Source organism: Poromitra crassiceps, assembly GCF_964638095.1.
Source record: "Poromitra crassiceps genome assembly, chromosome: 2".
NCBI lineage: Eukaryota > Metazoa > Chordata > Actinopteri > Beryciformes > Melamphaidae > Poromitra > Poromitra crassiceps.
The window spans coordinates 59,141,017-59,167,533 of NC_139624.1; the positions used below are offsets into that span (position 1 = coordinate 59,141,017).

Below are 26,517 nucleotides of genomic sequence, written 5' to 3' on the forward strand. Positions count from 1 at the left end.
GGTGCTACGACCTGTCACTCATTCAATTTCAACCCGCCTTCAAAACCAGCAGTGGCTGTTAACTGGCACAGACTCACTTATGTAGTATGCGGAGCGCAGCGATTCAACGTAATATTTGAGTCTGGGGAGAGACTAGTGGTTGCATAGCAGCCACTTTTATTTTGAAGGCTAATAGAGAGCCGCAGGGATGACGTATTTTTGTAGGCTGAATGCGGAAGTCCCGAACTTCCTGGTTCAACACTGTTTCTGTCTATGGGATTTTTGAATGGGTTTTTGGCGTGATGCTTCAAATAAGGTCTCTGGGCAACGCAAGTTTAATCAAACGCGAACCAAGGTTCAGCGGGATAATCTTCACACATGAGGACCACTTTCATGAGTTTTGAAGCGTAAATGCGAGCCCTAGAAGTAAAATGCTCCAGCTAAGCTAATCCAGAACTACACACTGTCGCATAGGCTTCCACGTCACGTCAGCACTCAACCTGGACTGTTGTTGATGTGTGCACTGATTACCCCGGGCTGAACGGGGCTGAACCAGGTGAGGGAAAGAGAATTTCCGTGTTCGCCCTTTGAAGTGGTGACGTTATTGACGTATATATCCCCATCGACTCAAAAGTGTAGTCTCATTTAGCCGTTTGCTAGCTAGCCGTCCTTTTAACGGCAAGTAAAAGCTTCAAAACTCGTAAAAGTGGTCCTCGTGTGTGAAGATGATGTTACTAAACACTGGTTCGCGTTTGATTAAGCCAGCGTTGCCCAGAGAGATTATTAGAAGCATCGCGCCAAAAACCCATTCAAAACTCCCATAGGCGAAAACTGTGTTGAACCAGGGCTGTTAGCATCGATGATTTCCGGACTCGTTACTGCGGCTCTCTATAAACGTCCAAACCGGAACTCTTATATTTGGTCATTGAACGGAGCTTTAGCGGTCTCTCTCTTTCAAGATTCAAGATATTGTCACTCCGTTGTACAATTACGCACATGTGAAATTATTGTCCTGGGGGGCTCCATTACAAGACATAGGTATGTACAAAGTCACAACAATTATTATGATTATTTTCAGTCTCTTTCGCTATGAACGGTCCTGGGCAGAAACAGGCAACTGGCAGCTGGAAACAGGAAGGGAGGGTGTCATGGAAGCGCCCACTGTCTCACCATGAAACTCGTGAATAGAGAGCCGCAGAAACGAGTCCGGAAATCATCGATGCTAACAGTCCTGGTTCTTCACTGTTTTCGCCTATGGGAGTTTTGAATGGGTTTTTGGCGCAATGCTTCTAATAATCTCTCTGGGCAACGCTGGCTTAATCAAACGCGAACCAGTGTTTAGTAATATCATCTTCACACACGAGGACCACTTTTACGAGTTTTGAAGCTTTTACGTGCCGTTAAAAGGGCGGCTAGCTAGCAAACGGCTAAATGAGACTACACTGTTGAGTCGATGGAGATATATACGTCAATAACGTCACCACTTCAAAGGACGAACATGGAAATTCTCTTTCCCTCACCTGGTTCAGCCCCGTTCAGCCCGGGGTAACGTGCACACATCAACAAAAGTCCAGGTTGAGTGCTGACATGACGTGGAAGCCTATGCGACAGTGTGTAGTTCTGGATTAGCTTAGCTCGAGCTTTTTACTTCTAGGGCTCGCATTTACGCTACAAAACTCATGAAAGTGGTCCTCATGTGTGAAGATTATCCGACGGAACTCTGGTTCGCGTTTGATTAATCTTGCGTTGCCCAGAGACCGTATTTGAAGCATCGCGGCAAAAACCCATTCAAAAATCCCATAGACAGAAACAGTGAAGAACCAGGAAGTCCGGGACTTCCGCGTTCTGACTACAAAAATACGTCATCCCTGCGGCTCTCTATACTCCCACCACTTCAGCCTCAGCCAGGAAGGATTGATTAGATCACTGATGACATCACAATTGCTCGAGTGACATCACTAATGACATCACAATTGCTCAAGTGACATCACTGATGACATCACTTCCGTCACAAATCGTGACTGACACCGCCCGGACAGACAGACAGAGCCCACTTAGCCAATTTTAACTAATAAAGAAGATTTGGCTCAAATGTCCACTTTTGTCCACACACAGGATGAACTGATTAGATTTTGGCGGTCAAAGTTCAAGGTCACTGTGACCTCATGACCACCCGTTTCATGCTTGTTAACGCGATATCTCAGGAAAGCCTTGACAGAATTTCATCCAATTTGGCTCAAACATCCACTTGAACTCAATGATGAACTGATTGGATTTTGGTGGTCAAAGGAAGGGGTCTGGGGGAAAGGAGCTGTTGCTAGGGATAGGAAGTTTATAGAGAGTCGGGATTCGAGGAGTGGGTTAGGCTAGGGTCTAGCCACTTCCCTAACCCACTGATCACAACCCTTTACTAATCATGGGGGGGGGGTAATGGACCATAGCTACGGATAAGGTTGTAGAGAGTCAGGATTCGAGGGGTGGATAGGGGGAGGGGCTGGGGGATGTGTGTGGTTTAGGCCCTAAACCACACACATCCCAGCCCCTCCCCCTATCCATATTCAGGGGTAGGACCATTTTCCATGTTGAAAATGATTAGCCGTCTTGTTGAGGTACCCCCAAACATTGCCTAAAGAACTTACTATGTGAAATTATCCAACATGTGATTTGTACATACCGTATGTTTAAAATGAAAATGCCAATAAACAGCTTCAAGGTATTGGTGGGCTTCAAGGTATTGGTGCTTGTATGAGTCTGGACAGACATGGATGTAGACTGCAACTTGACTTGTTGGCGGAGGCATACAACCCACGAGGCGGTTATTTCTAGTTTCCTTAAAAAAAATACTCTAAGCGATTATCAAAATAGTTGGCAATTAATTTAATAGTTGACAACTAATTGATTGACCGATTAGGCGATTAATCGTTGCAGCTCAGTGTTTTACTGCCATTTTTCTTACCTTTATTTATACAGGGAAGTCTCTCACTGAGAGCAATGCTCTCTTTTTCAGGAGCGTCCTGTTCACATTCATACCTGGAAGCTGACCAGTACAACCACAGTCCGATCTGCTGGCCACTGAGCAGCTTCACTGGAGCGGTTGGGGTTAAGGGCCTTGCTCAAGGGCATCTCAGTGGTGGTAATGAGGGAGGGGCAAGTACTGCTTTTCACTTTCCCCACCCAGATTTATCTTGCCGGTCCCGGGATTGAACCGTCGACCTTCTGGTCCAAGCTTGCTTCTCTAACCTTTAGGCCACCACTGCCTCCACTGCCTTGATTGCTTGTATTGTTGGCTATAATCCAGGAATATAGTATTGTTCTCCTCTTATAGTCACTTGTAGTCGCTTTGGATAAGAGAGGTCAGCTAATGCCTAAAAGACAAAAAATCAGTGTAAATAGAATCCAGTATTTTGAAAGATTTTTGATACTTTCAAATCTCCATACTGCTTTTCATCACCTATTCCAGGGAAAGCCTGGGATGGTGATGGGTTGTGTTGCAGAACAGAGTCCCTCTGAGCCCGGGGGTGTCTGTTTCACCCGGCGGCCGCATCACCCCTTCCCTCATTCCTAATGTGCGGGTGTTCTGCCCTCAGAGTTCAGCTGTTACCTGACCCCTGACCTCTCTCATGTCAGTGCAAGTTACTTTTTTTTTCATCATGTTTTAGACAGTGTAGATGGTGAGTGTCTCAAACTGATGAAACATTTCTGTTTTTATAGATGTATAAAAGTCAGTTGAAAGTGACAGGAAAGAAACGGTCATGAGGGTGGTTTTGCATCTTACAGTGTCCAGATGGGATGTGTGCTTTAGTCTACTGAATTACCAAGATTGGCACTCAAATGTGTATAAAGGGGTATTTGGTCCATCCCTGTTGAAATTCCTAATTACACAGAGTTAGTAAATTGTAATATGTTGATTCACAACATTCTACACTCCTAAAATCATAAAGAAATACGATAAATGTAGCCTGTGTTGCATTCTTAGGATGGATAAATGACAAGGTTCCTCCAGGGCAACAACTAAATGATAAAAATGGAACAAGCAGAGTAGAAAGCAGCTTTGTCCTCACTGCCCCGGAAGCTGTGCGGCTTTTGTTTTGTATACATCCATCGGTTTAGGACACGTCGACACGCCTGATCTCCCTCTAAGCCTGGCTGTAACTCAGCAACACAACCACAGTCCACAACAGCAGCTCTCTGCGTGCGTGGCACACACACACACACACACACACACACACACACACACACACACACACATACACACACACACACACACACACACACACACACACACACACACACACACACACACAGACAGACAGACAGGGGTTAGGAGTGCTGTGTGAAGTAGCCATCTCTAGCACACACACACACACACACACACACACACACAGACAGGGGTTAGGAGTGCTGTGTGAAGTAGCCATCTCTAACACACACACACACACACACACACACACACACACACACACACACTCAGACAGGGGTTAGGAGTGCTGTGTGAAGTAGCCATCTCTAGCACACACACACACACACACACACACACACACACACACACACACACACACACACACACACACACACACACACACACACTCTCTCTCACATCCACATGCACAGAGGCACAAAGAGCTGGTCTTTGCACATGTTTACAGCTCGCACACTTCTGAGGAGACAAGCTGTTCTGGACTAGCACTGTTTGCTTAGTGTGAATTGCCCTTCCTGTAACGTGGCATTTACTGTACACACAAATAGGACAAACACCTGTTGCATGTTTTTTTTAACCTTTGTTTCGCTAGGAAATATTTGCTGAGCACACATGTACTAGTCTCCTCAACACCATCCTGCTTGACATTCATACAGTCGCACACATTCGCTATGAACGTTTCAACCCCCCCCCCCCCCCCCCCCCCCCCATCTTAACTTATAGCAGCTGGGACTAAGCAGGTGGGCGAGTCATGTTAGTGCGGCACGTGACGCAGGCAGCAGCCATCGGCGCTGGCTGCCTGTCGAGGCCCCTGCGTGTGTCATCCGATGGGTTTGGCCCTCACCCCCGGCTCAGTGACCTGGTGGCCCCCAGAGGAGCCTGGGAAGCCCTCTGCTAGCCACAGCCACAATCCCATTAGACAACATAAGCGATGCTATATGAAAGGTGAGTTAGGATTAGCCGACAGACTGACTCCTACGGCAGGATTATTAGATGCAGTGATAGGTAGAGGAGGGGATGGAGGGAAGGTGGAGGTGACCATCTGTTGCACAAGCTGTTGAACATGGGTTTCTCTCTTTAACGCACACACATGCTTGCTGTATATATTGTGATCAAATCAGATGGATTTGCAAAGGACAAATTTGCAGTTACACTTAATAATACATTAAAGTGCTCAAAAATGCAGAGAATCATCTCGTTTTCGAGGGGATCCTAACATGCAAAAACAAGAGTCAATGAAGTTAACTTACAATCAATTCAAAGGAGACAAGACAGACAAAACAATCAACAAAGGGACAAGAATGCTACAACTACGGCAGTTAACACCCAGATATCATTTAGGTAATATAGCAAAAAAATTATAATAATAATAATAAGAGGTATCTTATATGCAGTGAACTGTATAGAACATTATACAGTAATATATATATATATATATATATATATATATATATATATATATATATATATATATATATATATATATATATACCATGGTCTGGGTGAAGACTCGTTTCTGATTGGCTGGTGTGCATAAAAACCGTACAATGCATGTAGTCCGGCTCAAGTCTAATCACATGTTGTAAATTCATCCGCTACCCAACCTGCACAGCTGTTTAATCAAGCAGCACAGTAACATTATTCAACTCGCTATCTCAGCTTCTATGAGCTGAGCGCACTAACTTCCCTGCACCATACTGGCTCGTATCCAACAGCAAACGTTGCTTGTCCCAGGTATTAGTCGGTTCCCCAAGTGTTGCTAGGTAAACAGTTAGCAAGGGGTTTGATGCGGAAGTAGGCTATATCAAGGCTTTATGCCTAGCGAAAAACTTCGCGAATGCCTTTATTTTATATTGTTGGCAAATGACCATGGTATAAGCGGGATATCAACTCCTAGGTGTGCATTATACGATTTTAATGCACTTCGCGGAGGCATTAAAATTGTATAATGCACACGTAGATGTTGATGTTGATCCCTTACATATACATACACATAATCCATATGTACATAAACATATATACACATACTTATATACCTTTATACATGCACACACACATATATATATAGCTGCGCAATTACACATTCACATGTCAGCATCACACAGTAATCATATATATGTACTAATAATAAAGATACACAGTCATAAATCCATATATATATATGTGTATATATATACATTACTAATAAGGATACACAGTCATAAATCCATATATATATATATATATATATACATACAGTATATACTGTATATATGTATATATATACATACATATATACATACATCCTAGGGCATTCACGACTAGTGAATTTTACTAGTCGACTAGTCGTCCCTAAAGGTAGTCGACTAGTCGACTAACCGTTTAAAAAAATTTTTTTTTTAATCTTTAAGAAAGAACATGAGGTATTTACACGACTATATCCCATATCCCCCACAAAGAACATCAAAACACAACAAAACAAAACAAGAAAACTGCATAAGATACACAATAATCCAAGAACAAACAAGACTATTGGACAAACAACCAAACAAAAACAATGCATTCAGCTCCTATCCTGATAAGCCTAATGACACTGGGGTAAAAAGTTCTTAAAGTCAAACTCTGTATGTGGTTGCCATATTTTGGGGATGTCTAAGAATCTGCCTTTGCTCTTGTAGTAAATGTTATCCAACGTATGGTAGCTTGAGAGTTCATTCCACCAGTGAACTACAGCTGGGGGATTGGATGCTTTCCAATTTAAAGCTATGCATTTCCTAGCTGCCAACAGGGCAAGATCTATGTATTTACTTTGAATGCATTGTTTTTGTTTGGTTGTTTGTCCAATAGTCTTGTTTGTTCTTGGATTATTGTGTATCTTATGCAGTTTTCTTGTTTTGTTTTGTTGTGTTTTGATGTTCTTTGTGGGGGATATGGGATATGATAGTCCATGTATGTTGTGTAAATACCTCATGTTCTTTCTTAAAGGTTTAAAAAAAATAATAATAATAATTGCTAAAACGACTAGTCGACTACTTAGCACAGTGTCGACTAGTGGTTTTACTAGTCGACTAGTCGACTAGTCTGTGAATGCCCTAATACATACGCAATATACATAGACATATATTTCATGAAACTTCATGCAAGGGTGTAGCATGGGCCACGGAAGGACCCATTAAATTTTGGAGCGGATCCAGATCCGACTCACGAACAAGCAATAACAGCACAGACCTTGGTGGAGTGCCCTTCTAGTTATGATCAGTGTTCTGCCACAGATTGTGTGTCTACTATGATGATTGAAGTGGTCTATGAAAAGTGATTATGTTTACAGCAGGTGTGCTCGTGTCCGTGTGTTGTGGTCGCTATGTGGATACTGCCAGAAACCGCAGACACAGGCGTATCTAATCCCTGCGTATCGGTGTACACTGCAACTGTAGTGTAATTCAAGCTCGGCGGGAGCACAGAGAGGATTTGAGTCCGTCACGCTTGGCTTACTCTCATTGTTTACTGGGGTCAAATTGTGTTGGAACCCCTGCAAGTGGCTTTGATTGAGATTCATCACTGGACTGGAAACAAAAGTATCCCAAAAGACAGTGCAACTCCGGTCAATCTCATAGTATGTGAAAGGTTGACAGATAGATGAAGAATTAAAAATAGCAATGGAAATTCTGTTTATTCATTGTATACTGTGTTGTATTATTGCATACTGTGTTGTATTTTATGTCCTCTGTCAGGACCCCCTCGAAAACTAGATGGTACATCTCAAGGGGTTTTATCCTGCAAATAAATACATTTCTCTAAATGCCTGGCAATTTTTGAGTGTGGACCATTTTTCTCATATTGTCATACTCTACCAGTTTAATATTTATTTATTTCACTCAGAAGACCATTCATTCCCAAACAGGATCACATTGATTTATTGTATGAGGACTCTGGTAGATTTAGGATCAACACGCCACAGGTCACCCTCTTGAGATTCAAGTCCAAAGTCAAAGAGGTCAGAGGTCAAGGCTCAAGTCCAGTGACAAGAGGAATTAATTCATATTGAGGCATACAGTATCTGAATGTACAATTTAGTGCAGAAGAAATGTTTACAGAAATACGAATGCATGATCCATGTCCAAGTCAAGTCAAGTCAAGTCAAGTCAAGTTTATTTGTATAGCACATTTCATACACAGAGGCAATTCAAAGTGCTTCACATAAAATTGTTGACAGGAAAATAAAAGAATAAAAGAAGAGAATAAAATGGGCATTTAAAAGCATCACAACAAAACTTTAAAAAAGAGTATAAAAAGTGCATTAAGCAATAGGCGCAGCAGTTACAAAAAGAGCTAAAAACTTAAAGAGGACTCATTGGGTTTGCATAATAGAATAAATCAATTTATCTATGTTTAGTCCCCCGACATACTATATAAGAAGCATGACTACACACACAGCCCGTGAGGGCTGGGCACTGTCAAGTGCATGACACATTTAATAAAAATCAATCAATCAATCAATCAATCATAAAACTCAGGTCTGGGTACGGTGTCCTCTTTTAAACTCCCCTTACGCGTGCGTCCCTCCTGACGCATCACCTCACCCTCTTGTGAGTATATCCGTATTACGGAACCATCCCCCAGACCTGCAGCTTTTAGCAGTAATTGCAATCATCTATGTTTTAAAACCAATTGTATAATAGTGATTGAGAAACAGCTGTCAGCAGTTAAAAGCGAGGGTAAACATAAAAGTCTTTAGTCTATTTTTAAAAGTAAGTAAAGTTGGGGCAGATCTGAGGTCTTCAGGCAATTTGTTCCAGCTAGCAGAAGCATAGTGCGGCCTTCCCATGATTTGATTTGATCCTAGGGACAGTTAATAAGCTGGACCCTGCTGACCTAAGAGGTCTAGACGGTTGGTAGCGTGGGAGCAATTCAGCTATGTATTTTGGGCCTAGGGCATTAAGTGATTTATAGACTAATAACAGTATTTTAAAATATATTCTATGACACACTGGCAACCAGTGTAAGGACTTAAGAACCGGAGTGATATGATCAGCTTTCTTAGTCTTCGTTAGAACTCTACCAGCAGCATTCTGAATGAGCTGAAGTTGCCTATGTTCTTTTTTGGAGAGACCAGAGAAAAGGCTATTGCAGTAGTCTAACCTACTATAGATGAAGGCGTGAATTAGTTTTTCTAGATCCTGTCTGGAGATGTAGCCCCTAATTCTTGCTATATTTTTAAGATGATAAAAAGCTGATTTTCTGATTGACTTAATGTGGGAGTTAAAGTTGAGATCGGAGTCAATAATAACGCCAAGATTTTTGACTTGATCCTTAGGATCAAGCTCAGTGGCCTTGTGATTTGAGTGTCCGCCCTGAGACTGGGAGGTTGTGAGTTCGATCCCCGGCCGAGTCATACCAAAGACTATAAAAATGGGACCCATTTGCCTCCCTGCTTGGCACTCAGCATCAAAGGGTTGGAATTGGGGGGTTAGATCACCATATGATTCCCGAGCGCGGCACTGCTGCCGCTCACCGCTCCCCCAGGGGATGGGTCAAATGCGGAGAACAAATTTTGCACACTCAGGTGTGTGACAATCAGTGGGACTTTACCTTACCTTACCTTAGGCTTCAGGGATCGAGACTCAAGGCGTGCAGTGATTTTAAGCCTTTGTTCTTTGGGACCAAAGACGATCACCTCTGTTTTGTCTTTGTTTAGCTGTAGGAAATTCTGGCACATCCAGTTATTTATTTGATCAATGCACTGGCACAATGATTCTATGGGAGCATAGTCAGCTGAGGAAAGAGTTATATGCAACTGAGTGTCGTATGCGTAGTTATGATAGGCTACTTTGTTTTTTTGCATAATTAGGCCTAGAGGGAGCATATAAAGGTTGAAGAGAACGGGCCCCATAATGGATCCTTGAGGCACCCCACAAGTCATCCTAGTTAGGTCAGATGTGTAATTGCCAATGGAGACGAAGTACTTCCTGTCTTGAAGATAGGACCTGAACCACTGGAGGACCGTACCCGATAGACCAAACCCAGTTTTCCAGTCTGTCCAATAAAATTGAGTGGTCAACAGTGTCAAATGCAGCGCTAAGATCCAGTAGCACTAGAATCGAATTTTTGCCTGAGTCTGAGTTCATTCTAATGTCATTTATGACTTTACTAAGCTGTGATGGGGGCGAAAGCCTGATTGGAGTTTATCTAGGAGATCATTTGAGGTTAGGAATCTATTATGTTGTAGGTAAACAACCTTTTCAGTTATTTTTGGCTATAAAGGGGAGATTAGATATTGGTCTGTAGTCACTGATTACCGATGCATCAAGGCTACGCTTTTTTAGTAGGGGTTTAATAACTGCAGTTTTCAGGGACTCAGGGAAAGTGCCGGTCAAAAGGGAGCTATTAACTATTTGCAATAGGTCCGACGACAGACAGTTATAAACTTTTAAAAAAGCTTGTTGGAAGATTCAAGATTCAAGATTTTTTATTGTCACTCCATGGTACAAGTATCACGTCTGAAATTCTTGTGCTGTGGACTCCGTTTACAACATAGTACAAATATAACAGGGCATATGAGTGCAAAAACAACAAGAGACACAACAAGCAATAAGGCAGTATAGTGATAAGACAAGTCAGAGACAGTGGCATATTCACTGCACATAGGTGCACATGTCATGTGCATACTTTAGACGTGCTTAAACATTTTAAATTCAACGTATTTGACATACAGGTGCAAATAGCATATACCTTATTAAACATACAATTAAACATTAGACATACGTAATGGTAGCAGCTACAGTACGGTACAGTACGGCTACTACACTATTTGTGTATGTTAACACGTTCACTGCCATTGACGTATTAATACGTCAAAAATAATCCAACGGTTGACTGCCAATGACGTATTAATACGTCAAAAAAATTAAATTTTTTTTTTTGACCGTGGGATGTGCATCTAACCCTTTTACATCTCTTATATAATTATTGGAGCCACCGAACGTTTACAACCCATTCCACCGACCCACTAAGTGGCAACAGTGCTCTCCTGACTAGAGGAAGGCAAGCATTTTTTTAACTTGTCACGCCATTCTCACCCCAGCCATTCTCATGAAAATGGATGGGGGAAAACGCTTTCGTTTTCGCGCTGATTGCTGGCGATGCGGGATTGCAAATTTGCATAATAGATTACAGGTGGAACACACTTTGAAACACGCAGCATAAATATGACCAGAATCGCAAAAGCTTCTCTCAACCAAAACTCCAAGAAGCGAGCGAGTCCATCCAGACTTCCTCAAACAGCGGCCGCGCAGACAGGCACAGGACAGCAGCAAAGCAGTGAGACTGGTGACAAGCTTGTGACGGCCGCTGCAGCCAAGAAGAACGCCCACGGAGGGAGGAGTTGGAAGCAACTCTCCCTCTCGCTCTCTCCCTCTCTCTCTCTCTCTCTCTCTCGCTCTCTCTCTCTCCCTCCCTCCCTCCCTCTCTCTCTCTCTCTCTCTCCCTCTCCCCCTCTCACTAGGATTAAACCTAGTGCGTCTCCCTCCCGAGAGGGAGGGAGAGAGAGAGAGAGGGAGGGAGAGCGAGAGGGAGGGAGAGAGAGAGAGAGAGAGAGAGAGGGAGGGAGAGCGAGAGGGAGGGAGAGAGAGAGAGAGAGAGAGCGAGAGGGGGAGGGAGAGAGAGAGAGCCAAAAATGAATGGTTAAAGTGACTGTTCTATCGAATTTCACAAAAAGCCGTTTATCTCTGAATAATTTTTCTGACGCTGAAACCATGCTGTATTCAACTGCTAATGCTTACATAACTACTAACTCTACAAACTAACTCTTTTAGACAGAGAAAGCACACATTCTATTAGTTCTTTTGAGATATTGTGTGTTCACAAAATCTTAGCAGAAAAGAATCCTCGGGTCTTGAAAGATGAGCCAGAATCCTCAAAAAACCCCTCTGGCAGAAGCTAACTACAGTAAAAAAAAAACGTCTGGCAGTGAATGTGTTAAGGAGTCTCGTGGCCTGCGGGAAGAAACTGTTCCTCAAGCGATTTGTGCATGCTTTTGGAACCCTGTATCTCCTCCCTGAGGGTAACAGGGAGAACAGGCTGTTGTGGGGATGGTTTGTGTCTTTGATGATCTTCAGGGACCTCCTGAGGCACCGCTGGTTATACAGTTCATGCAGTTCTGGCAACTCACATCCTGTTACGTGCTGGGCCGCGCGTCTCACTCTCCGTAGTACCCTGCGGTCCATGGTGGTACAGTTCCCGTACCAGGTGGTGAAGCAGCCAGTCAGCAGGCTTTCAATGGTGCCTCTGTAGAAGTCCCTAAGGATTTCTGGCCTTAGCCCAAATTTCTTCAGGCGCCTGAGTCTGTGTAGTCGCTGTTGGGCCTTTTTGACAACAGTGGCGGTGTGACCGGCCCAAGTCAGGTCCTGGTCGATGTTGACTCCCAGGTACTTGAAGCTGTCCACCCTTTCCACCACTGTGCCGTTGATGGTGATTGGGGGGTGTGCGCCCCCCCCCGCCTCTCCTGTAGTCTACAATGATCTCCTTGGTCTTGGAGACGTTCAGAGAGAGGTGGTTGTCCTGGCACCATTGTTCCAGGGCCCCCACCTCCTCTCTGTAGGCCGTCTCGTCGCCCCCCCGAGATCAGCCCCACGACTGCTGTGTCGTCTGCAAACTTCACGATGGTGTTTGAAGTTTGAGTCGCCACGCAGTCGTGGGTGTAGAGGTCGTACCAGAAGGGGCTGGAGACGCACCCCTGGGGCGCTCCTATGCTGATGGTCAGTGGGGAGGAGGTGAGGTTGCCCACCCTCACCACAAGGGTATCGAGACAGCACCAAGATGATTTAAGGCCTTGCACAGTTTCCTCTAAGATGTCGTGGTCGATAACGCTGAACTGGGACAAATTTATCAAGCTAGGGATCTGCGGGTAGGATGATGTCACAGCATTTCTTGGTGTGGAGCCACTAATAGCCTGCCTGATATTAATAATTTTGTCCGTAAAAAAGGCAGCAAACTCATTACATTTTACAGTAGAGAGAAACTCAGGTGCTACACAGAGAGGCGGGTCAGTCAGTCTATCAACTGTGGCAAATAGAGTGCGTGCATTGTTCACATTTTTGTTAATGATATCGGAAAAGAACGATTGTCTCGACCTTTTCAGTTCGAGGTTGTAGGAGTGAAGGCTTTCTTTGTAAATATCATAGTGAATATGAAGATTAGTTTTCCGCCATTTACGCTCAGCTTTCCTGCAATCTTTCTTTTTGCATCTAACGGAGGCAGAATTTCGCCAGGGTGCTTTAATCTTGCCAGACAGCATTTTTAACCTAACAGGCGCCACGCTATCAATAGCATTCAGGATTGTTGAATTGAAGTTATCGAGAATGTCATTGACAGAAGCTGATGTGGGAGGAGATAAAGAAAATGTCTCCATAAACAGCGCGCTGGTGCCTGCATTAATGTCTCGTCTTTTAACGGTTTGTGACCTATTAATGATCTCAGGGGAGATTTCCATTTAAAAAAAGATGCAAAGATGGTCAGACAATGCAACATCAATAGTCAACACAGAAGAGGACTTAAAGCCCCTAGTAATAACTAAATCCAGGGTATGACCTCGGTTGTGAGTAGGACCTGAAACATATTGAGACAGATCAAAAGTGTCAAGTAAGATATTCAGTTCTTTGGCAAAATTATCATCGGGGTTATCAATATGAATAATGAAATCCCCAGCAATAGATATACAGTCATGTTCCATGAAAATTAAGGAGATGTCAATGTACAACAAATAAGTAAATAACAAATTTTCGGGCCTGACCTGAATAAGTTGAAAATACCACGATCTAGAGCGGGACAATTTATCAAAAATAAATTTGAAATCACAATAGGAACTTTGGCTTCAATTGATTGCTTCATAGAGAGAGGCATCAAAAATGGACGTCTAGTCAAGGTGTTTTAGAGCTTCAGCCTTCATGTAATCTTTGGTGCGTGAATTAAGTACTATGTTGTGGAAACCTTTCATTATTCAAACTTTGTAAATCCTGCACACTGGCATCTAGTTTTTTCAAAATCATTTTTCTTTAAATAAAGTTCTAAAGTGAAGTGCTCTAAATGTCCTAAAGTTGTGTTTGTTCTTTGACAGGTGTTGCTGGTTAGCAGCAGTCGGCACCCGGACCAGTGGATTGTCCCTGGAGGGGGGATGGAGCCGGAAGAGGAGCCGTGTGGCGCGGCAGTGCGGGAGGTGTTTGAGGAGGTGAATATATTGATCTACTTTACTTTAAACAGAGGAATCCTCATTACTTTGAGGTGAATCCCAGGTATCTGTGTCAATAAAGCGAGGACCGGTTTTCGCGTTGGAAGGGAATTTACACCGCTTAGGGAGTTCAGCCAATCAGATCGATGTGGGCATAATAATGCTGTGAGGCGAGAAACCTTGTATATCCAAAAGGCATTTTAGCGAATAAAAATACAAAATAAAAATCGGCACGATAAAATGTCGGCATCGTACGTTTCTGAAATCCACAGAAATGTAACAGTATGAACATTTTAGTCTTCCAGCACACACAGATCTTCCTGGTTACCATGACCATTGACCACCAACTCGGTCCGGTAGCATAAAGTCACCAAAGTTGGAGTTGCGAGGTTTGCAGCAATATGCATGTGCAGGGAGAGGTTTTTGAAGGTCCTCGGTGTCAGAGGCTGGATGACTGAGGAGTGCGCTGGTATTCCAGAGGTCCCGCCGTCTCCTGAGCCACGTCAGCAGTCTAAACTTGGCTCCCCCCTGGATTCCTGTGCACTGGCAGGCCCTAGGCCCTGCAGCCTGACAGGCCCTGCAGCCTGACCCAGTGGGCACATCAATGGGGCAGAGTGACACCTCCGAAGCATGCTGAGAATGGGAGAGGACAGATTCACATGTCTTGACAGTAATTTGATTGCTGTGAACTAGATATGTATTAATTAATTACTAACTATCTTGTACTATGGAAATCTTCCAATAATCAGGGTTCCCATGGATAAATAGACATGGGTCATTGAAAGTGCTTGCATTTATATAGAAGGTAAGAGACCACAGTCTGCCATCACTGTAACACAGCGCAGTTGAGGGGTGTTCATATAACTCTTTTAATTGTTGTCTGTGAGCTTCTGAAAAGCCTGCTAGTTCTCATTCTAAAACGTCTCGGTTGTAAGTAACAGTACCGGTAATTAACCTTGATCCGTATCTCAAACTATGCCATGTTGGGTCCTTGAAATGAGGGCATTGGGTCTGGAAAGTCCTTATATTTAAGAAATTATGGGAACCCTGAATAATACTAATTCAATCAAGATTCAGACCAGGTTTCTAGCTTTACAGCACAAGGGAATGTTACAACAGTTAATGTGTACTGGTAAATAGTTAAATCCAGCTAAAATGCTATCCTTGATTCCCCCACACAAATATTATATTACACACTCTCAAACACTCCATGGCTTCATGTTGAAACCACATTAAATATAAGTAAAACAACAAACAACAATTAGATTTTGGCTTTGGTTTTTAAGTAGAGATTCTCACAGAATGAAGGCCCGGGAGGCTCCGAGGAGACAGGATGAAAACGAACACGAGAACAAAAACAGTTCACTCTGGGGACTTCCTGTGTCGCTTGGTTCTGAGCTGTATGTGTTAACGATTGGTTGAGTGCCCAGCATTCATATATCAAAACAAAGTCTGGGAGGCTCCAGCAGAGTGCGGCACACTGTGACACACAGGCTGCAGCAGTCTGAGGTGGAATACATCACATACAGGACAGTCAGGCCCAGTCACTCCTTTTTATTGGTGTTGCCATTGCGGATGTTTTCGTCGTCCTTTGTAGTACTCTAAAACATTAAGATATGGGTGTCCGGGTGCAACGGTAGATTCCCTTCCTACCAACACGAGGGTCGCAGGTTCGAGCCCCTGTGTTCCCTCCGGCTTAGGCACAATTGGCCGTGTCTGCAGGTGGGAAGCTGTATTAAGGGAATATGTCCTCTGCACTAGTGCCTCCCCTGGTCGGTCGGTCGGTCGGGGAACTATGGGGGGAATAGTGTGATCCGCCCAGTGAAACTCCTCGCTGTCAGGTGAAAAGAAGTGGCTGATGTATCGAAGGAGGCATGTGATAGTCTACAACTGTCCCCAGATTGACAAAGGAGGCGGAGCAATGACTGGGACACCCTAGCAGGGAATTTGCCAGGTACAATAGAATACCGCAGGGATGACGGAAGGCGGAAGTCCCGGACATCCTCAGGGGAAAAATGAATGGGGTTTTAGAATAGGCTATTTCGCTTAAATACATAAATTAAGGTCTGTGGTTAACAAAAGTTTATGGGAGTGGTCATTTGTGTTCAGCAGGATAATCTTCACCAACGTGAATGCACTTTTATGGCTTTTGAGGAATTTTCTGAAAATCGTGTTTAAAAATGTTTTTTACTTTTCAAACGTCATAAAAGTGAATCTTATCCTGCTGAACACAAATCACCGCTCCCATAAACTTTTGTTAACCACAGACCTTATTTTATGCATTTAAGCGAAATCCCCTTTCTAAAACCCCATTTACTTTTCCCCTGAGGATCCAACATGCTACTTCCAGACTCGGGGTGGGGGGGGTGTTGGGCAAAACTCTGCCTGATGTTTTATTTATTTTTTATTCATATTTCCTATTTCTGTTCCCTCTTAAGGCCGGTGTGAAGGGCAAGCTGGGACGCCTGCTTGGTGTTTTTGAGGTAAGTTTTTCATTATCTCATGCATCTCAAGCAGTCTCTCATACATAATATGTACAGTATAACAGAGCATAGATCGTGAATCTAGATCACTAGATTTAAAATACATGCTACAGTATGCGCTGGGACGCGTCATCAGTGATGTTAGCTGGGGTTGTAAGGTGTTTCGGGTCTCTCAACATCATACACCCTCGCCCAGTAGACCCAGCCGAGGCCGATTAAGACCCCGTCGGGGACCCGCGTCCCAGAAGCAGCCGCTCACGGATCAGCCTTCCTACTCTGTCTGCAACGTTGCCTGCGGAAGGGTTGATCACGCCCAATCCGCTGCAATAGAGTTAAAAAACTCTCTCTCTCGTAACGGACAAGCCCGTCTTTTATTGTCACACGAACACCACAATACATGCATGCGGCCACAACACACTCATGCTGACGGTGGCCGGTGAAAAGTGTCCTCTGCATTTAACCCTTCCAGGCATGTCCTTTCCTCCAGGGGGCAGGCCAGGAGCAGTGGTCGCTTTCTCGTACAGCGCCCGGGGACCAACTTTGGATGTTGTCGTCACTGGTCGGATGACGATGACGATCTGATCTTCTGCATGTTTTTAGTGGGAGGGTTATATACGGAGGAACCCCCTGGGGGAGCACGGGGAGAACATGCAAACTCCACACAGAGAGAAAGGCCCTTACGACGAGATAACCCACCTGGGGCCGGTTGCACCAACTGGTCTTAACTATGCCTGGTCGTAACTCCTACGTCGGTCTTAGTTAAGACCATGGACTTACGCCTGTTGCACCAACACGGCTTATGTCTGGTCTTAACTATGCTGGTCGTAGCAATGCGTAGCAAACCATGTGAATTGCCAGGGAATGCCCCCTGATTGGATGATGTTGCAAAAAATGTGCCTCGCGACCTGCTTGGATTACTGTGCCACTACGCTCTCTCAGCCACTACTGTAAAACACCCTCCCTCCTCCCACCCTCCCTCGCTCCGGGGGAAAAATGGCAGCGATTGAGCCAGAAAGACAGTCTGAATGAAATTGAATGTAACGTTCCCAATTCTATGTATTAACTTCTAAAAAACTAACGGCAACATTTTGGAAGGCGGGTTAGGTTAACTAGTTAGTTATAATCTAACGTCGTGCTTTCAAAGACGGCGAACTGGCGGTGTTACGACGATGACGGTCAAAAAGGTCTCCGCGGAGATCTCTGTTACAGGCAGGCTCTACGCCTCCTCCTGACGAGGCGTAGGAGTTACGCCTGGTCTTAGTGAAAATAAGGCTTAAGTCGTCTTGGTGCAACCGGCGTAGCTGTTAGGTCGTAAAGTTATGACCAACTTAGCTTAAGACCAGTGTAAGACCAGTTGGTGCAACCGGCCCCTGGGCAGTAGGCACTGAAGATATACATGATATACATGTAGTTAGTGCTACACCGCAGTATTGTAAGGCCCTTCAGTGCATGGAGGGTCTAGGCCCTGTGTGGGTGACTCCAGGCCGGGCTCCTCCTACGTCTCACCAGACCCTCCCGGGGAAAAGGCAATCCTACCATGGGCAGAGAGGACGCCTCAAGAAGGCCTGTGCGCTGCACGTCATTCGCCTGCGGTGAGCACCTCGCTCTAGCCTGAAGGACCCCAGGCCACGTCGATCTTTGCACAGATTTTCAGGAGGCTAACTCTAAACTCAATTAACAGACAAATACTCATATAAATCTTGAACTGAGGTAACTGCAATTATTATTTATTTCTTCACTTAACAGCCTGTGATACTGTACATAATATGAATATAATTTGTATTCTTGTATTGAATAGAGTTTTGTGTAGCTTCTGGATCCCCCCCCCCCCCCCCCCATTTGGCTCAATGCATATCAACACTACAGCAGATGAGCAAATCAGTACAGTGATAATAACAGGTACAATAAATTTGAATCCGAAACAGGAATTCGACATTGGTGCAGATGCAGTAACAACTTGCAGAGCTTTGCTGTACATGCTGGCACAGCACAGACAGCAGGGCCTCGCATACAAATTATGTAAACGGGCAAAAGCACTACAATTTTACAGCATAGCATTTGTCTATTCAGGTTTAGAGAGTATCCTAGCACACTGCTTACTGCTTTTGCCCAATGTTTATATTCATCATATCATTAAATATTCAATCAATTCCTTTTCCTCTGATCCCTAAAGCAAAACCAAGATCGGAAGCACCGGACGTATGTGTATGTGTTGACTGTCACTGAAACACTGGAGGCCTGGGAAGACTCTGTTAACATAGGTATTATTATTATTATTATTATTATTATTATTATTATTATTACCTTTATTATTATTATTATTATTATTATTATTATTATTATTATTATTATTATTATTATTATTGCTATTTTCTGTGGTGTGTGTGTGTGTGTGTGTGTGTGTGCGTGCGTGCACCTGTGATCTTCGGGATGACTGTGTGTGTTGTGGCATATACTGCATTTATGTGTATGTCAATACAGTGCATGGGGACTGTACAGGCATTGGGGTATGCACTTAGGACAGGTGGCTATAAATCTACACCTCCCTTCCTAGCTGCAGTAGTTCTGAGCTGTAATTCAGTCGGCAGTATATTACAGCTGCCATTAGCCTGGATGCCAGTATCCAGGGTTACTTTGTATCCAGGGGTATACTTTGGGTTACTTTGTATCCAGGGTTACTTTGTATCCAGTAGCCTGTACTACGAAGCTAGTTTAATGCCTTATCCGAGTAAGTTTGAGTTTAAACCTGGTTTAGCCGTACTACAAAGCAAGTTAACTTTCAATCACCATGGCAACTGACGCTGCAAAGCTAACCTGGTCGCGACCAGGTTAGCTTCAGAGGATAAGATCAAAATCCATGACAGACCCATATAATCGGCTCTCTGGAGTCACTCACCGTTCATATAAGATCGCCATATGAAAAATAGATTGCAGTCAACTGAGAATATAACAAGAAAAACATTTGTGGCTCTGTAGGCTACATAATTAAATTAAGCCTACTTACCACTTTATGTCTTAACAGCTCAACGATGCGTGGAGAAATATGATCACTATTAATCACCGCGGCGCATATCATGAATGGACCCTCAAATGGAGTGAGGGTGATATTCTCCTACATGCCAGAAAATCCGCATCGTCTCAATTCAGTTCAGCAGTTTTCTCTTTTATAGTAGGCTATTAGGCTTTATACTAGGCTATTTTATATATGAATTATTCGATCAGTGCAACCACACACATGAGTGATAGAGATCATTATTCATTGAGCATGCGTTTCTAAATCTATGGTCTAAATAGGCTTACAGATTGTGGAAATGTATAGACTGAGATTACATTTGTTGCTGCTGTATCAATGTATGCAGCTGTATCAGACAGAAATCGCTGATCGAAGTAAATCAAATGACTGATGTGAATACAAGCTGCTGCTTTAGACAGCCCTTCAGCAGACTATCCAACGCGGATTTTCATTCTGACATTAAATCGCGGATACATTAAATATCCGCTAAAACTCTGATCATGCACTGCGCTTTCATGGAACGAGGAAATGGGTGTGGAAATGGGTGTGGGCGTGGATCAACTCAGCTGTTCATAATGTGATTGGCTAGTGCACCTCTTTCACGTGGACGCGCGCCTGTGCACGAGCGAAAAACGTGCGCGTGCACAGGCAGATCCCAGGTCCACTTACCTAGTAAAAAACCAGCGTCGTAGTATCAGTTAACTAGATAGCTTTGATCCTGTTCAGTCAAACCAGATCAAAGGGACTTATCGCGGATCTGTTAAACTAGTTTCGTAGTACAGGGCTCAGGAGTACTTGTATCCAGGGTTACTTTGTATACTTGTATCCACGGTTACTTTGTACCCAGGGGTACTTGTATCCAGGGTGACTTTGTATCCAGGGGTACTTGTACCCAGGGGTACTTGTATCCACGGTTACTTTGTATCCAGGGGTACTTGTACCCAGGGGTACTTGTATCCAGGCTTACTTTGTATCATGGGCTACTTTGTATCCAGGGGTACTTGTATCCAGGGTTACTTTGTATTCAGGGTTACTTGTATCCAGGGTTACTTTGTATCCAGGGGCACTTGTATCCAGGGTTACTTTGTATCCAGGGTTACTTTGTATGCAGGGTTACTTGTATCCAGGGTTACTTTGTATCCAGGGGTACTTGTATCCAGGGGTACTTGTATCCAGGGTTACTTTGTATGCAGGGTTACTTGTATCCAGGGTTACTTTGTATCCAGGGGTACTTTGTATCCAGGGGTACTTATCCACGGGTACTTTGTATCCAGGGGTACTTTGTATCCACACCACGGTTACTTTGTAGGTTGCTCCAACTGCCGGCAGTAAGTCCCAGCTTGCTGCATTGTTCCTTTTGCTTGTTTTCAAATTCACAAGGGAAGCTTGAATTCCCGACAGTGTAAATGAATTCATTCATAAATCGAGTCATTGTTTTGATTATTTTATGTACTACTTATATACTTGTTTTCTTTTGGAAAGTATTCTGTTCAAACCTTTGATATACATACCTGTGTTTCTGTGCCATGTTTTATGAGCAATGTCTTGAGGTTTTGTGTGTGTGAATGCACATGTGCAGGCATGTTGGTGCATTTATATGCGAGTGGTGGCCATAGATGCAGTTTTCCCCTGTTACTCTTGTTAACCACGACCCTGCGCCTTGTGGTGACTTGATGTATAATACTTCATACCTGCTTTGTGCCATAGGTCCCTTTTTCTGTAATAACAAATGGAGGATCTGGATAATAAAACTCAGCAAAGTGTTAACAACACCACTAAACATAAGCCTAATGTTGTTACGTGTAATAATTCCCTCGATCTTGATTGCATTTAGACTGAGGGAGATAGTTGGATTTGGTACCCCTTGATGGAAAAAATCTACCTCTGCAACATTCTTTCAAGCGGTGTCATTAGTTAAGTCATTATAACAACTCAACATTGACATAATCTGTATTTTATTACTGTCTAATTTAATTACACTATATTTTCTGCATACGAAGGAAGTGTACTGGGACGCAAGTATAATATTGATTATCAAAAGCTCCCAATAACTCATAAATGATACTCTGTCTCCCTCTGCAGGCCGTAAACGGGAGTGGTTCACCGTGGAGGACGCCATCAAGGTGCTGCAGAGCCACAAGCCGGTCCATGCCGAGTATCTGCGGAGGCTCCAGCTCAGCTGCTCCCCCACCAATGGAAACTCCTTACTCCCAGGCCCGCCCGCCAATGACAACTACCCCCATTACAGTGCCACTGCCCCCTCCACGGGCAGCATGTTGGCATCAACCCGCAGATAGGACTGCCCCCAACCCCCCCTGTCCTGGATGGTCCACTGAAAGTCTGTACAGTCTACACCTTTGCATGAATCTATGACTTTTTCAGAGTTGAGGCTCTCATGTATGTAAAATCCATAGTCTTAGCCCCAGGGCTGACCCAAAGCCATTGCCGGAACTGTGTTAATGACTTGCCTAATGGACTTGAGGTTGGCTCACACCTCTGGCAGAAATACTGTCTGTCCTCGGGGCAAAATCAAGGATGTGCTTTTGATTTGGTGCAGCCATGCTGGCAAACACCGGACTGGTGAGTTCAACATGAATGACACCCGTGACACCCAGTGAAGGAATGCCTTACAGACATTTTGTATGAATGTTCTATTCGGGTTATTTAATTTCACTATTTGTTGTTTTGTTTTTGTTTTTGTTTTGTTTTTAATAGTAGAATGCTTCTACTGGTAATTTAAAGGGTGAAATAAGTCCTTGTGGGGAATGTTTCCAGACCTAATAATATCTTAGTCAGTCACCCATGCTGATAAGGTATATCAATATGCTAAATGTCTAACAGGGCATTGGTCTGTCCCGCCATTTTAATTCAATGGAGTGGATTTTATTCAATGGAGTGGATTTTATTTTACACCAAGTAATCATTAATTCTTAATGTTCTGTGTAGAGATAAAGAGATAGTTCTCAAATGAAATATCCACCACCTGAAATATTTGACACCAAACCTACTATACATGTTTGAAATATTGACCACTCACTAACCACCGGGTGGCAATTTACCCCCAAATTGGATATATAATTTTTGGAATGCAGTCTTCACATTAAATAGAGAACATTAGCTAATTTTAGGAGTGATCCAAAGTGGCCATGATAGAAATTGCTGTTGGCCCTTAGTGGCAGGGTCAAAGGTCAAAAGTGTACTGTCTCACTGGATGTTGTACCAGCCGTGGCTGAGCTGCTACCTCAGTAACCTGATGACTGTAAATAAGTCATGATGCTGTGTGGGACTTCCTCGGACACAACCCTGTTTAGTTCAAACTTAAGCCAGTGTCGGCTGAACTTGACTGATGCAACACACTGGTCTTTTGTCCCTTTAAACGCATACCATTCAGCAACCAATCTGTGTGTCCTATGCTGTTAAAGAAAAAGTACTTACTGATGCAAAGTACATATCTTTACCTTAAGTTGTGTGTACTGATATATAATCCAGGTTCATTTTCTTCAAAATCCCAAAATTGTCCAACTTTTTTTTCTTTTTTTCTCTACCAGTGTTTACCAACACTGAATCAATGCCCATGGTGCAGTGGGTAAAACTGTCCACCATGATTGTGGCTCCAGCCCTGCCTTGTACAGTGTGGTTGTTTTGTTCTCCATCTACAGTGACTAGGACTATGTGTGTCCCATGAAGCCTTAGAGTAGGGCTGAGCAATTCTTAATACAGTTTATCATCTTTCAGTGCCATCATATATCATGAGATGAAGATATGTTAATATCATGACATAAATTAATGACAGGCAAATTTGACTTAAAAACAGATAAAATTAGGTATGGTATAGGGATATCATTTGAAAGTTTCAGTTTTGTTTGACCTCACACCTCACTATTCAGTTCAATGAGATGAACATTGATTTGATTATTTAACATGATTTTGCATGCATGAACCATATCGTGATATATCAAGAAAATTCCTTTTGATTATCGTGATATTGATTTCAACCATATCGCCCAGCCCTACCTTAGAGAGCCACTGATGTCTTGCTGCTTCTCAGCCCAGCTTTGGCACAATCAGGAAACACTTCTCTTTCTGACTCATAAAATGAATGCCAATGCAGTTTTAAGTATGAATGAATGCAGTAATACTTCACGCTGTCAAAAGAAGCAGAATGTCCCATTGTTCCCTGTTTAGACAGTGATAAAAACTTAAATGGTGCACATATTGGAGGTGGAAAATATCACATTTCAGATCATTTTAACCGCTTATTTAATCACGCACACTGGCGAATGAAGGATTTTTTTTAATGGGTTACACGCACATATCCATGCTTATAGGAGCTGCCCAGTGCCACAGGTTTGTATTTTCACCAATTCAAAATGAGCACTCATCAGTCCTTGAAAATTATAATATTCCTTTGGACTACTGTCTTCCCAAGGTCTTCAGATCCCCCCAGCCCTTTGACAGCTGAATGAAGACTGAACATGGACAGTGATTTGTAAATAGAAACATTGAAATGTGTTTGAATTTTTACTCTGAATGAACCTGTAAAATGTCTCTTCATATTTTATATTCTTTTTTTAAACAATGTACAAACAGAAGAAAAAAGAAATGTAAAAAAAAAAAAGAATGCTCTTGAATATGTATATTTGTATTATTGACGATTAATGTGCCACAGGTTGAGGATGTGAAGATTGTTTCTGTTGTCTGTGCTAAATGGAGATGCTTACATTTTTAATGGCAGGCTCTGGTGAAGTCCATAATCTGAATAAATGAAGAGTTTAATTTCAAGATGAGATATAAAACTGGTCTCATCAAATGATTGACGGCACAAAACCAAAACAGTTGTGGTAGTTTCTAAAGGATAGCAGGTCACGTAAATTTATGGTTGACAAAATGAAATGAACACATTGACGGACTTGATCTGAAAACTTGTAGAAATATTGAGTAATAAACTTCATGTATTGTTTTTTTTATTATTATTTTTTACAAGCTATTATGGCGTTTTGGAAATGAGCTTGTCATGTGCAACCAGGCACATAGGACCTAATATCTAGTATTAATCAATATAGATAGATAGACGGCCATTAAACATTTTGAGAATAAACTTCCGTTTTAGAAAAGTGAGGATTGCGATGATTAGAAGTCTGTTTTGAAGGCTTTGCAAAGAGAATGAGAAATGGTTTATGAAAGGTGTGACATGGAGAAGTGTTTATTTCAGTGTGTGATTCAAGATGCTGCATAGAAGAAGAGAGATCTCCTTCCTTCAGTTTCCCCTCTGTGCATCAAAAGAGGCCCTGTAACAGACTATAGGACGCTGTCCAAGAAAGGGATTTGAACATCAATGTAATATGATGCAGAATAGGGGGATGCTCATTTACCTGCCCTATAGCATCACCGTTGCCTAAAGGAGTTTACTAATGTACCAACACTATTACCAACCCATTTCAGCTTCCATGAAACTTTCTGTCTTGTCTTGAATATTATTGAGTCAGCGCGTGCGCATACATATTGTGGGTTGATGAAAATGAAGGAAATACGATTTGTGCCAAATGTAAAATGTTTTGGTGTTCAGGTGGACAGTGTTTTGATATGTCAACTGTGGTGGAAATGTAATCATGTCTGTAAGTTAGTGATAAGAGACTGGAGATGTGAGAAATGTTCATATGTGTTCTTTTATTGCTCACAACCAAGGCCGATATCTGCTCATCAAAAAGCAAAGATTCAACATTCTGTTTCTGTCTTACTGTATACTGGAAAACAGCTGAGTCATGAAAAGTCAGCACAATTCTAATACGAAACTAAAGGCCTGAGGAACGAGACACTATTCATTCAGAAATTATATTATGTTTGATATATCAGGAACATCTTGGTGAGGTTTATTTGTGATAACAATTGTCTGGAAAAACAAACGAGTTCAGACTTCTTATCTCTCTGAAGAGCAGGTTTGCCAATCCCACATGCATTCCCACAGAAATAGTATTATTATTGTTATTAATAATAATATAATTATATTAAAGAAATATACTATAATGGTATGGATAATCATTTCTACCACAATTGTATCCTCCATTTTTGAGTGATGGACTTTCCCCAAAATGGCTATAGGCTAGTATTTTGGAGTTGCACTTACCATAGTAACACAACTAAACATGTAGCATAAACCCAACGTTCAAGTCCTGACAATTTGTTAACACCATATCAGCTCGAAGTTTCCTGAAGCTTCATTACCGTTTTTGTGTTGCTGCAACCTTGTACTGATGCTTGGGTCTGTGTTGATGTGAGAATGGCCCCATGTATCTCAATCAATGGGTATGGGTAGAGCATGGCAATAACAATGCCAGGGTTAGAGGTTTGAATCCCACTGAGGCAATCCACAATAAAAAAAAAAAGTCTGCATTCCTGTTACTGTAAGTCGCTGTGGATACAAGTGTCCACTAAAATGTGTCATGTACTGTATTATGTTGATTTGGACAGCTGTGAATGTTTGCTGAGCACATGTCACCTCACACGGATATGTGTCTGGCACATTTTTTAATCAAACCAATCTAAAGCTTTGTCACATTTTTCTTCTTCATGAATATGATACACAGTTGAGTTTGAAGTGAAACTGATCAAAAGACCTGAAATGGAAAGATTGTTTTTGGAGCAA

At 42.8% G+C, this 26,517-nt stretch overlaps 1 protein-coding gene across 1 annotated transcript in view; it reads left to right on the forward strand.

The window, feature by feature from the left end:
• The window catches only part of nudt4b (nudix (nucleoside diphosphate linked moiety X)-type motif 4b), a gene marked incomplete at both ends in the record, with an annotated part of 41,178 nt that extends 19,007 nt beyond the window's left edge, over positions 1-22,171 (forward strand). Inside the window, 4 exons of the mRNA XM_083651711.1 lie at positions 14,268-14,378; positions 16,817-16,861; positions 19,035-19,122; positions 21,957-22,171. Of these exons, the coding sequence (XP_083507837.1) occupies positions 14,268-14,378; positions 16,817-16,861; positions 19,035-19,122; positions 21,957-22,171 (459 nt within the window). The remainder of the gene's footprint in view (positions 1-14,267; positions 14,379-16,816; positions 16,862-19,034; positions 19,123-21,956) is intronic.
• Positions 22,172-26,517: the final 4,346 nt, after the last annotated feature.